The sequence below is a fragment of the Pituophis catenifer genome, unplaced genomic scaffold (genome assembly GCF_029215685.1).
Source record: "Pituophis catenifer annectens isolate HBS135680 unplaced genomic scaffold, rPitCat1.0.hap2 SCAF_2, whole genome shotgun sequence".
NCBI lineage: Eukaryota > Metazoa > Chordata > Lepidosauria > Squamata > Colubridae > Pituophis > Pituophis catenifer.
Genome location: NW_027256882.1, coordinates 189969461 through 189983602, shown reverse-complemented (window position 1 = coordinate 189983602; position 14142 = coordinate 189969461). Strand labels below are relative to the sequence as shown.

At 36.0% G+C, this 14142-nt stretch overlaps 1 protein-coding gene across 1 annotated transcript in view; it reads left to right on the top strand.

The window, feature by feature from the left end:
• POLQ (DNA polymerase theta) overlaps positions 1-14142 on the top strand; it is a 76081-nt gene that overhangs the window by 51011 nt on the left and 10928 nt on the right. Inside the window, exons 20-25 of the mRNA XM_070935311.1 lie at positions 276-469; positions 1712-1849; positions 2975-3149; positions 3502-3622; positions 4685-4800; positions 13751-13935. Of these exons, the coding sequence (XP_070791412.1) occupies positions 276-469; positions 1712-1849; positions 2975-3149; positions 3502-3622; positions 4685-4800; positions 13751-13935 (929 nt within the window). The remainder of the gene's footprint in view (positions 1-275; positions 470-1711; positions 1850-2974; positions 3150-3501; positions 3623-4684; positions 4801-13750; positions 13936-14142) is intronic.

The following is a 14142-nucleotide window of genomic DNA, read 5'->3' as shown; positions in this document are numbered from 1 at the left end:
CTCAACTAACAACAACAAACTTTCTAATTTATTTCCTGATTACTTTTTTTTTGAGATTGTAATAATGTGTTAACATTCCATTCTTTGGAACATAAGTTCATTCTGCATTGTACGCATGATCTGCAGAATACATGATTGAGGGGTTGATGGGTGATGAAGGGGCAGGACAAAAATAGAAGCAAGTAGCAGCTTTCATTTAAATGTTCTAAAATGCTAATATATATTTTGCAGAATGTAACTAAAATTGTGTTTTGCTTCTTTTGTCATTATTATAGGTATTTTTCATACAGTGGAGATGCCGAATCAGTATTGCTTGGCCTTGCTGGAGCTCAATGGAATAGGTTTTAGCACAGTAGAATCTGAGGCCCAGAAACATGTTATGGAAGCAAAATTGAATGAGATTGAGAATCGGATATACCAGCTGGCAGGTCACAGTTTCTCCTTGACCTGTCCTGATGATATTGCTGAGGTATTGTGATGAACTTACATGAACAAATTATGTTTTGATCCAGACATCATCAATGAAATTTTGATAGAAAGAAGTTTGTTGCCTCTGTTCAACCAGTAAAATTCTAACTGCTTTTGAAAAAAATGTTTTCTCAATGTTAGTTTTAAAATTATTTTTTAAATGTTTGCTCACATTTTTCTGTCAATCTTGCAGTATCTAAAGTAGAATAAATATTGCCTGAAATCACAGTTTGTGACAACTTTTTAATAAAACACTTCATGGAATGCTTCTAATAGCTTTTAATTTCTTATAATTATAAGCTTAATTTCTTGACCCCAAATTTATTGACTATTGTTGGTAAGTGCCCATTCTTTGTGCCCATTAATTCATTCCATAGACAATATCCGTGGTGGCGAACCTATGGCACGCATGCCAGAGGTGGCACATAGAGTCCTCTCTGTGGGCACGCGTGCCATCACCAGCTAATTTTCATTTTATTTTGTATCTTAACCCAGCCATAATTTTGGTCTGATGCCAGAGTCTTTCCAAAATGCTTTTTGCTATCTGAGCTATTCAGTTTCCAGTCTTTTACAGAAGTACTTATTGTTGTGCCAAAGTAGTCTAAAATCTTACTGCTGAAATTCAGCCATTTTTGATGGCATGATCTTAACATGTGGGAAGCTTACATGGACCCTTTCCCAAAGCTAACCTAAAGTAAAGAGATTCATTTTAGCCTGTTTTAGCATTGTGTATTGTAGAACTAAAACAGATTTACAATAATGCATAAATAGAACTTTTAGTAAAAGTTAAGAAAGCAACTCATCATTATTTTCTGTACTATATATCTCTTTGCATTTCAGTGATGATAATCTATTTAAACCTGAAAGTGTTTAAATAGCTGGTGAAGTGTTGGACTAGGACTAAGAAGAGTTTTTAGTGTTCAAGAGCACACTTTCCTGGATGACTTTGGACAGAGCAGAAAACCATCTAGTCTACTCAGAAGTTCTTAAAGAGGAAATTAAAACTGGAGGATAAATTTAATTTAATTTAATTTAATTTCCAATTTATATACCGCCCTTCTCCCTGAGGACTCAGGGCAGTGTACAGCCAAGATAAAAAACATAGAATACAAATATTAAAACATTTAAAAATATATATAAATTTTGGCCCGAAAGTTAAAAAAATCATAAACTAATTAAAAGAATTTAAAAATTTCTTCTTAAGCCAACCCATGCAATTGCATTATGCTGTGTTCTCTTTCAGGTATTATTTCTGGAGCAGAAGTTGCCATCAGATGGAGAACTAAAAATGCAAAGAGGCAAGAAAGTGTTGGGTTGTACTAGAAAAGCAACAACAAATAAGAATCGGGCCAGGCTAAGTAAACAGTTCAGTACAACAAAGGTATAATTTTTATTTGATTTAACTTTGTGGAATGACCATTTTACCCCAAAAGAGGAACTATATTTCTGCTTTGTTAATAATTTCTAACTTACATTATCATTCATCGGCCAGAATTCTTGCAAGATAAGTTTCTTCAAAATCATGTGGAGGAATTCTATTTCTTAGCAGAAGAACAGTCTTTCAGAGCTGAATTCCATAAGCAATCCAATTGCCTATTTAAATTCTAGTGGATTACAGTAATATCCTCCTAGCTTTTCGTAATGACTTGGCTCTGCCATTTGGCTTGGGGCCCCAGTGGGGGATTAGCATGATGGAGGTGGTTGATTGAGTAAACAGATCCCAACTCTGCCCCTGCCCTCCCCCATGTGTTTTTGGTTTTAATATTTGTTTTTAACTTTTCATGTTCTAGATTTTATGTGACTATAAGCCTCCCAAAGTTACCCTATGGTAAAATGGGCGGCCAATAAGGTTCATTCATTCATTCATTCATTCATTGTTTGTTTGTTTGTTTGTTTGTTTGTTTACAAAGTGCTTGATTTATAAATAAACAAATAAAATTCAGGTGTCTTACATGTAAATATTCTCAATCATCAATGCTTTTCGCACTTTCCTATCATTATCCCCAAGTTTAATTTAACTGTTCCTGTTACATTAAATATTTTTTTTTCTTTTCAGTAAGCATTTCACATAACTACTAAGAGAATTGCCAGTTCCGTTGGTATTTCCTATACTTGGCTTGCAAAAGGGAGACACATATAATACGGAAAAGATTTATTATATTTGTAGAATATATTGAAAATTCCCTCAGTGAACAGACTGACAGAGTGTCAAAGCATTCTGCAAAGGGGATTGATCCTCCATGAGAGAAAAGTATAATTTATTTTAATATTTGCTAATTAAGAAAAGGCATTTTTATTACTTAGCAATAAATAAAATGACAAACCTTCAATCTTGACTGGTAGGTATATTCAGTACAAAGAAAGAATATGTATTTCCTCAAGTTATGCAGTAATTTAGAAAAATAGTATTCTAATGATTGTCCCAAGTAAATGGTAGTGAAATTTTCAAATAATCTTGTAAACAGAAACACATTTAATTGGTTTAACTTATTATTTATTTCTATAGGATGTTTTAGAAAAATTGAAGAAATTGCATCCTTTACCTGGCCTGATTTTAGAATGGAGAAAGATCACTAATGCAATAACCAAAGTGATATTTCCGCTACAGAGGGAGAAACTTTTCAACCCTGTCTTAGGAATGGAAAGGATCTATCCTGTTTCTCAATTTCAAAGTGCTACAGGTAGCAAGTTATTATCTTAGCAAATTTAACAATTATCCATGGACTGTGCACCCACACCCCAACTTTAGTTGCTGAAGACTGATAGCATGGTTTCCAGTAATTTTGAGGCAAGAAATGTTTGAAAATGCATAAAATGTTGAACAGTCTCTAAAAATAAGCATATAAAAGTTTTAAAATACAAAATCTATCACCTCTTACCATCAAAAGTTTTAATGAAATCTCCTTGCACAATGTAAGCCTGCAATCCATATTTCCATCACAAACTCACTTTTTTATGTTTCTATGTCTGACACAACCATGACACCATCTTTCATCTTCCAAGCCTACAGTTATCTTTGCTCTATGTTTGTAGGTCGCATAAGCTTCAGAGAACCCAATATACAGAATGTACCTAAAGATTTCGAGATTGAAATGCCAACAATGGTTGAAGAGAGCCCACCTTTTCAAAAACAACACCGTATTTTAAGAAGCAGGTAAAAATAAAGTACATTATTTCTACTTGAAATTTTAATTTCAGTTCTTAGATTTTGGGGGTCACATTTCTGAAAAGACATGAGCTATCAGACTTACTATGATATTAGAAACACATTCTGCTTTCATTTATTGATTGTGCTTACTACACTTATATCTCACCTTTTTATTAGAACCTCACCCAGAAATACATCTGAGATAGCAATTTGTCTAAAGGAGCTGAAAACAGCTAGAATTAGTATTGTGAGAAGGTATATTGATGAACAGTTGAAAATCAAAAGATGTAGAAATATTTCCACTTTTAAGACCAGTAACCCTTAGACTAAAAGATGGATTGATTTGATTGACTAATATAAGATGGTTTCTGTAATCTAGAAAAGAAGATCTAGAGCAGCAGTGGTAGTGAGAACCAGAAATCTGAAAATGCTGGTAGTGTGAAGAGCCTGAGAGTAGATGTTCTTGACTGCCTTTTCACCAGTTTAATCACTAGGGATACAGAAGAGGGAAAAACCAAATGTTGGTTGAAATTCAGAATGGACTGGACCAATCTGAATGGACTGGAAGTCAGTTAAGAAGTGTGTGACAGAAGCCCAGTAGATAAGAGCCTCTGGGAAGGAAAACTTCATGAAAAGAGCTCTGAGCTCCTTATCCTCCAGCTAAGGTTGTGACTTCATGAGCCAAGAAAGAAGGCTAGCAAGTACTATTTGCTTACCTCTATTTTGGATGCTCCCCTCCCCCCTGAAAATCAGAGTTTGAGGAAAGCCATTTATAGTTCCTTTAAAAATCCCTGTAAATTTGGAGGGGCACTTATTTGATCCCTTAAATCTCCTCAAAACCAAAGAAAATTTCTATTTCATCCATCCAGAGAAATGATGCAATATGCTCCATAGGGCTGTGGCTCCCAGAGAAGACAAACTGAAAAGATTTGCCACTGCTGATTTGAATGTTAATGACAGTAATCAGCGAGTATGTTTTGCATTTATTCACCACACATATTAATTTACTTGTTGAATCAGATAGAAATAAATAATAAGCCACGCTTTAATTTAAAACATATTTTATAGATGTGGAAAACATTCTGTGTTACCATGCGGACCTAAGATTCTAACTGAAGAAATATCAAACAGGAAGAAAATACTATTTTCTGTTAGCATGAGACATGCCTTTGTACCATTTCCAGGTAATGCCTTAAAATTGTTTTGACTTCATTGCAGTTAATGACCATGCAGGATTTGCTTAACAACAGCAACTGCCATCTGCTTGAATCACTTTTCCTCTGTCAGACTTTAACAGTCCTTCCCCTTTAACATTAGAAAAGAAGAAACATAATTTTGATGGCAATCAATTATTTTGTTTTTGTACATTCATAAAAAAAGTTTGCATTTGTTCATGATTTTAATAAAATTTCAATGCTTAGAATTCCACAACAGAAATCCCATCAAGCATTTTTCTATAAAATAGATGCCCATTCTTTTTATCACAGATGTTCTAGGCCCGTGATGGCGAACCTATGTCACCTATTTCAGTGGGCATGCGTGCGCTGGCCAGCTGATTTTTGGGCCTTCTGGGCCCACCAGAAGTAGGGAAATAGGTTGTTTCCTGCCTCCAGAGGACCTTAGGGGGTGGTGGGGAAGGCCCGTTTTTCTCTCTCCCCTGGCTCCAGAGCCTTTCTAGGAGTCTGAGGAGGGTGAAAATGGCCTTCCCCACCCCTCCAGAGGCCAGAAACGGCCCATTTGCCAACTTCCGGTGGGACCAGAAGGCCTGTTTTTTTGCTGTCCCCAGCCTCCAGAGCCTTTCTAGGAGTCTGGGGAGAGTGAAAACGGCCTTCCCCCCCCGGAGACCCTTTGGAGACCAAAAAGGTGGAACTGGAAGTTGGCAAATGGGCCCTTTTCGGTGTCGGGGCGGGGGGAGGCCGTTTTTGCCCTCCCCAGACTCCTAGAGAGGCTCTGGAGCCAGGTGAGAGAGAAAAACGGGCCTACCGGGCCATCATGTGCCAGGAGCGGGGGGGTCATGCACGCATGCACGGGGGCGGGGCGCATAGAATTATGGGTGTGGGCACATACGCACGTGACACACACACACCGCCCTCCTTTCCTGGCACACGATGGCAAAAAGGTTAGCCATCACTGTTCTAGGCCTTCCGTAGACAAGAAAATCGGTAGTGTGAATTCGGGCAAGTCATGCTCTCATGGAGGAGGCAGGATTAGATATGTTTGCCACCTTGAAATATAAGTATTAAAAAAGCAAGATAAAATTCTAATAATATAATTAGAACATGGGCTGCACACAATAGTCACTAAGGTTTTATTGTAACTCTGAATCATGTGGAAAGCCATATTTTTCAGAAACAGGGTGATAGGTTTTTCAGGAACTTCACTATTATCAGGATCAATTCACCCAATAAAATTTTTGTACTGTTAATAATTATAATAATTTATTATCTTAATAATAACTATAATAACTATAAAAACTATCAATAATACAATGAAAATAATATTATTAATGAAATTTTATTAGTAGTTATATTTAATATATTAGTGCCTCTGCCACATGATGTTTCACAATATAAAATTTTGGATTAATAATAACACATATAGGGGCATTTTTTGAAATATCTATTTACTAAAAAAAATTCTTAGTATAAAATACAAATAAAAATAAAGACAATGGAAAAAAGGGAAAGCAAAGGAGATGGAGGGGATAGAATAAGGGGAGGAGATAAAAAACAAAAAGCAGTGACTTTTCTAGTGAAGAAAGATTCATAATGAAGTTATAATATCAGCTTTTTAGTTATACCAAATAGTAACTATTAGCCATTTCTATAGCAATAACCCCCTTAATTGTCAAAACCCAAATACAAAATTTTATTTTTTTCTCTTTCACACAGAAAGTCCAAAAGTAGTTTCCAAGTTACAACAAAACTATTTTTATTCTTGTCCCTAATTAGCATAGTCAACTTCTCTATTTTCATTTCAATCCATTCTTCCATTGTGGGAGTTGATGCTTCTTTCCATTTCTGGACAAATTTTTGCAGCTATCAACATGTGTAGCGGTCTTCGGCGACGGCGGTGCCTTTTGAAGCTCCGCCAGCCCCGCCGCCTGTAGAGCCGCTTCGAGACGAAGAAGTGGCTTGAAAACTTCTAAATCCCTAGGATTGAAGAAGGAGAGATCGCAGGGCACAGGTCGAGCCCCTGTAGCCCCCCAGGGAAGTTTTCTGGGGAGAGAACAGGCGTGGCTCCCTTCCAACCTGCTGTAACTCCGGGCGACGTGGGACGTTTCTGCCTTTGCAGAACAAGCCGGCTGCAGGAAACTTAAAGTGAAAGAACCAGCTTTAATTAACAACGAAACTACCTGAATCCTGAAACTTGGAAACGCAAGTATCAGCGCTTTGTTGATTTTTCAATTTGAGAAAATGCGATTGAGTGAAAGTGCTTTGAAAAAACATGGCGCTTAACTTCAGAGTTAACGAGCCAGCGAGTGTGGATTGGTGAAGTTATTCTGCTCTGTTACAAAGTTTCCAAGTTGCTACAAAGTTGCCTTGCTTGTGATAAGAGAAACAATTGGAAAATTTCTCCCTTTCAATATTTGACTTTGCTTTATTTTAACTTCTATTTGATCAAATCTGGGGGACTTTTTTAGAAGTCTTTGTGCAGGAGGGAAAGGAAAAGGAACTTCCCTTTTTACAAAAACTAGATCACGTGGCAGGATGGCTTCAAAGAAGCAGGAAGGGAAGGCAATAGGGGGGGGATCCCCCATACACAAACATGAAACGCAACTTCCTCCTGCTCAACAGTTACAGACTCAGAAAAAAGAATTTGATATGGGAGATTTAAAAGAATTTATTTCTAAAACTTTGGATGATAAATTTCAAAAATCTCAACAGGAGATAGATGACAAACTTCAAAAATCACATCAGGGGATAGATGACAAACTTCAAAAATCACACCAAGAATTTATGCAGGAAATTAATGAAGTTAAAGATATGGTGAAACAGAATCAAAACAAGGTGACCAAAAAAATATCAGAAGTGGCATCTGGCCTGGCAGAATTTATTGGGAAAGTTGATTTTAAAGTTGAAGAACTTAAATCAGAAGTTAATGTTAAGATGAAAGACAATGATTATAAAATTGCTGATGTTGACAATAAAATGCAGAGAGTTGAAGACGAGATTGTTATGATACAATTCAGGGCAATGGAGTTCGCTATACGGCTTCGGGGAATTCGAGAGGAGGAAAGACAGGATTTGAGACAAGTTTGTTCTGAGGCCCTGGCCAAGATTCTACAAGTTAATCCTGATGTGGTTTTTCATAAAATAGACAAAATTTACAGAGTGAACTCTTGGGTGGCCAGACAAAGACAACTACCTAGAGATGTGGTCATATATTTTACAGAAAGAGAAATAAGAAATGATATCCTGCAAAAATCTTTTTACACTTCTGTCCAAGTGGGGGGCTCACAAATTGGAATTTATAAAGAATTGCCTCCTAAAATGTTGAAAGCTAGAAAAGAATTTGGCTTTCTTGTTAAGGAATTGCAAAATTTACAGATACCCTTCCGGTGGGACGCACCAGTAGGGATAATTTTCAGATACAAGGGAGAAAGATACCGTTTGAATACCGTGGAGAAGGCACAACACTTTTATACTACTATTCTTAAGGAAAGAACACCATCTCCACGTACATCTACAGTTTTGGAGATTAAAGAGAGTGAAGAGAAGCAACCTCAACGAGAATTGCAAGAACAGTCCAAGCAGGAATTAGAAGGAGTGCAAAGTGCAGAAGGAGGTTTTCTGGATGAGCCCTTGCTGGAATCTTCCCCAATTTTGGACGCGGTTCGGATGACTGAATTTAAGGATCAACGTATAACCAGAGCTCAATCTAAGTTACTTAAACAAAAGCAACAACAACAACAGGAAAGACAAGACAAGGAGGCAGTTAAGAGTACTGCACAAGAGATTGGAGCTATGGGAGGAGCGAAATCGAAGCTTTCGGATGACCTTCAAGTATTTTGCTCCATGCTCCGAAAAGAGGCTGATGACTTTTAAGTGTTTATCTTGGAATGTTAATGGGTTGAATTCAGCACAGAAAAGGAAGAAATTATTTACATATTTGAAACAATTTAATAATGATATAATTTGTTTACAAGAAACGCATATCACAACTCAAGATCAAAAATATTTGATAAACTCCAAACTAGGAACACATTTTATATCCTCAACTTCGCAAAAAAAGAATGGTGTGGTTATTTATGTAAATAAAAAATTAACAGCTAAAGTTATAGAAACAGATGAAGATGGTAGGTTCGTAGCAATTGAATTGCTTATGACAAAGGGCCAAATTCTTTTGATTGGAATTTATGCTCCCAATCAACAACAGGACTATTTTTACAAGATGTTACACACTAAAATACTGCAATGGGATTATAGATCTATTTTAATTATGGGAGACTGGAATGGAGTAATTGATTCTAAATTAGATAAAAAGAGTTTGGCAAAGTCTAGAATCAGATTACCACAGACTTTTTTTGATATGAAAGAAGATATGGAACTAAAAGATGTTTGGAGAATACATAATCCAAAAGAACTGGACTACACTTTCTTTTCTGATAGACACAGATCCTTCTCTAGGATTGACTTTATCTTGTTGTCAGATGATTTACTTGTTAAGACAAAAAGAACAAAGATTTTTCCAAGAACTTTGACTGACCATAGCCCAGTATGGATAGAAATTGAGATGGATAAGGTTGAGAGACGTTCCTGGAGATTAAATGAGAACTTGTTTAGATATGAAAAAAATACAACAGAACTTAAAAAGCATTTGAAAGAATTTTTTGAAATAAATCTGAATAAAGGTACCCCAATTGAAATTGTCTGGGACGCAAGTAAAGCTTATATGAGAGGGGTACTTATTTACATGAACTCTAAACATAGACTGTTTCGACAAAAGAAAAGATCTGAATTGGAAATAGAAATAAAGAATAAAGAACAGTTACTTATTAAAAATCCAACAGACGAAAGAATAAGCAGTGCTATAAAACTTTTGAAAGACCAATTTCAAATGCTTATGGCGGAACAAGTTGCAACAAACTTACAATATGCGAAGCATAATACATTTTGTAACGCTAATAAACCGGGCAGATGGTTGGCTTACACATTGAGGAAAAAACAAAGTATACGGATTATAGATAGTATTGATATTGGAGGGAAAGAAATTTTTCAACAAAAATTAATTAAGGAAGCTTTTGTGGACTATTATACCAAATTATATGCCAAGGAGGAGGTGCAGAACGGACTTATAGAAAAATACTTAAACGATAAAAGAGTTACAAAAATTACTGATCAACAAAAGGAAAGAATGAATTATCCTATAACAGAGGAGGAGATAATAGTAGCAATTAAACAGTTAAAAACAGCCAAAGCTCCTGGTACGGATGGTTTAACTGCAGTGTATTACAAAACCTTGCAAGCTGAAATGGTGGAACAACTTAGAGATTTATTTTGCAATATTCAACAAGGGGGTAAAATACCCCCATCATGGACAACAGCTTACATATCTTTGATACCAAAAGAACAAGTCGGTCCTAAAAAACCAGAGAATTATAGACCAATATCTCTTTTGAATACAGATTATAAAATCTATGCGAAAGTATTAGCCAACAGGTTGATGCCAGTAATCCAAAAGGTGATTCATGAGGACCAAGCGGGATTTATCGAGGGCAGACACATGAAGGACAATGTAAGGCAAGTAATAGATTTATTGGAATATCTTGAGAAGAATAAAAAGATTCCTGCAGTGCTGGTCTTTTTGGATGCAGAGAAGGCCTTTGATAGAGTGGATTGGAATTTTCTACTAAAGACTTTAAAAAGGATGGATTTTGGGGATCAGTTTATACAGGCGATTTCAGCAATTTACCAAGAGCAAAAGGCACAGATCATCATTAATGGAAGTTTGACAACAGAGTTTAAAATTGAAAAAGGAACAAGACAGGGATGTCCGTTGTCCCCACTTTTATTTATTCTAACATTAGAAGTCTTGTTAAATACAATACGGGACTCTAATACCTTGAAAGGAATAATGATTAGGCAAGAGGATTACAGAATAAAGGCATTTGCAGATGATCTGGTTGTTACCCTATCACAACCAATGGAATCAATAATCCTGATGAAGGACATTATACAAGACTATGGTAAAGTTTCAGGTTTTAGACTGAATCCAAAAAAGACTAAAATGATAGTTAAAAATATGACACAAGATCGTAAATATGAGCTTGAAAGGAGGGCAGGTTTTGAGACTGTACCTAAGGTAAAATATCTAGGAGTTCAGGTTGCAGAATCAAATATGAAATTGTTTCAAAATAACTATGAGGTGTTGTGGCGAGAGGTGCAGAAAGACATGGAGATTTGGAAAAAACTGCAGCTGTCTTTACTTGGAAGAATAGCAGCAGTTAAGATGAACATTTTGCCAAGATTTCTTTTTTTGTTTCAAATGATTCCGGTGCTTAAAAATGATAAACAATTGAAAGTTTGGCAATCTGGAGTGAATAAGTTTGTCTGGAACGAGAAGAAGCCGAGAGTGAAATTGAAAATTATGCAAGATGTTCCAGAAAGAGGAGGTCTTAAACTTCCAAACCTACAGCTATATTATGATGCAGCAGCTTTAACTTTAACAAGTGATTGGTTTGGAAGGAAAAAGACTGGAATATTGAATGCAGAAAGTTTTGATCTTGAATTTGGATGGCATGCTTACTTATTCTACGACGACAAAGTAGATAAAGTATTTAAAAGTCATATACTTAGAGATTCTTTGATGAGAGTTTGGAAGAAGCACCGATTCAAATGGGATTATAAAATACCGCTATGGCTGGATCTTGGTCATACTTTGTGGAATACAAATATAATGTCACTCGGGGGGGTTTTATATAAAGAGGTTCTTTTTACAGATGCGGGCAGATGGCAACTGAAGACATTGCAGACACTGTTGGATGAAGGGATTAATTTAACTTGGTTACAATATAATCAATTACAACTGAGATGGAAAGAGGACCAAAAAACTGGTATTATGTTGCATGAGGAAGAATTGGTTAGACATATAAGAGAGAAAGGTCCAATGCATATCAAAAGGCTTTATAATGTTTTGCTAGAAAGAGATTCAGAAACTGAATTAGTTAAAGACTGTATGATTAAGTGGGCACAGAATTTTGAAGAACCAGTGATGCTGGAAACATGGGAAAAAATTTGGGTTCAGAATGTTAAATTTACACAGTCGCAGAACTTGAGGGAAAATTTCTACAAAATGTTTTATAGATGGCATTTAGATCCCAAAAAGTTGTCATGTATGTACCCTAATGTTCAGCCAAAATGTTGGAGATGTGAATGTTTGGATGCTACGTATTATCATGTTTGGTGGACCTGTAGGAAAGTTAAGGCTTTTTGGATAAAAATTTGGTGGGTCATGCAGAATGTCTTGAAGAAAAAAATTCAATTTTCTCCACAACTGTTTTTATTGGGTATAGTTAAGGGTTTTACATCGGGTGAAACAAAATTGATATTGTATATGATAACGGCAGCAAGATTGTTGATAGGTAAATATTGGAAGAATGAAGCTTTGCTCACTATTGAGGAATGGACTTTGAAGATGGCCAGTTTTGCAGAGATGGCGAAGATTTCAGCATATTTAAAAGACTGTTCACAAGAGACTTATGAGTGGGAATGGAAAAGGTGGATAGAATATGTTCAGAACAAATATCAAACTAGAAAGTATCAAATAGCTTTTATTTGAAAATAATATACTAGAAATTTTTTTAATGTAATGAGATAAAGAGAAACATTATACAGGGGAGGGAGGGGTTTAAGTCTATATATAAGTGTTATATTAGGGTTCTTTATGAGTATGAGTATATTATAGGGAAGTCTGGGGGGAGGGGAGGGTTAGGGAGGGTTAGGGAGGTTGGGAAGTTTGGGGGGGGAGGTGGGGGGGGAAAAAGGGGTGAAAATGTAATTGTAAAACTTTTGCAATAAAAAAAAACAACAACAAAAAACATGTGTAGCAACAACGTTCTATTTTTCCCCCCATATCTTTATCTAATAGTCCAAAAAGAAAAAAATCCAGTTTCCATTGTAAGTCCATTTTTAAATTTTTCTGAATTAAAACATGGATTTCTACTCAATATTTCTTTGCATTGTCACATGTCCACCATATATCATAAAAAGTACTCTCCTTGCACTTGCATTTCCAACAACTAAAAGAGCTCTGGTAGCGCAGCAGACTAAAGCACTGTTATTAACATCAGCTGCCTGCAATTACTGCAAGTTCAAATCTCACCAGGCTCAAGGTTGACTCAGCCTTCCATCCTTTCTCAGGTAGGTAAAATGAGGACCCAGATTGTGGGGGCAATAAGCTGACTTTGTATAAATATACAAAAGTATGAAGGTTATTGCTTAACGCATTGTAAGCCACCCTGAGTCTTCGGAGAAGGGCGGCATATAAATCAAATAAAAAAAAAACTATTTGCAACAGTCTTATACATCTTTGCTGGTTTATCTGGCATTAAATACCACCAGTAAATCATTTTATAAAAATTCTCCTTAAGATTATAATTCAATATGAATTATATTCAGTTTTGACCCAGCTGTCCCCAACCTTTCCAACTTGAAAAGCGGGGCATAGGGGGGAGAGGGAATGGTTCTGTGTGAGTGGTGGTCACACCCACCCTCCGCTCGCACAAATGGAGCTTTGCCTGTTTGCAAGTGCGCCCATCGTTCACACAAGTGGAACTGCATGTGCACGCTTGCCCACTTCTTGCACAGCCCAGTTCCAAATGAGCCACGGTCCAAAGCTTGGGGACCGTGCTTTAATCCACATATTTTTCCATTGGTCTAGTTATATATTATACCAAAACGTCTTGCCCACTGAATTAAACAATGTTTAACATATTCAATTTTTAGGTTTAATTGTAGCAACCTTTTATAAACCTTGGCTATCAGATGTTCATCATTAGTAAAGAGTAACATTTCAAATTTATTTGTATTTGTATCTTTCACTGAAAGATTAGTAAGGGAGAGAAAGAAGCCCTTATTTGTGATTTCAAGGAAATCAGTTAATTTAGAAATTATTTTGCATGATTGATCATAGGTGGCTTGATCTTGGCTGCTGATTACTCTCAGCTTGAGTTAAGAATCCTTGCACATTTTTGTTCTGATGATCGGCTGCTCCGGGCCTTTGGTATCAATGTCGATGTCTTTAGAAGCATTGCAGCTGAGTGGAAGAAGATTAATCCTGAAGATGTTGGGAATGATTTAAGGCAACAAGCTAAACAGGTAATTTTGAAAATATACATTTTTCTTGAGATATCAATTTAGTTGAACAATTTTTTTAAACCTTTCCCTATGCCCATGATTAAATATTTAATCAGGTATATAATATAAATTTTGTATCATGTTTGGTGTATATGAAATTTCTAGTACTTGAAAATTAAGAATATCATAGTTGAAAATTAAGCATCATGGTATTTCATTTAATATTTA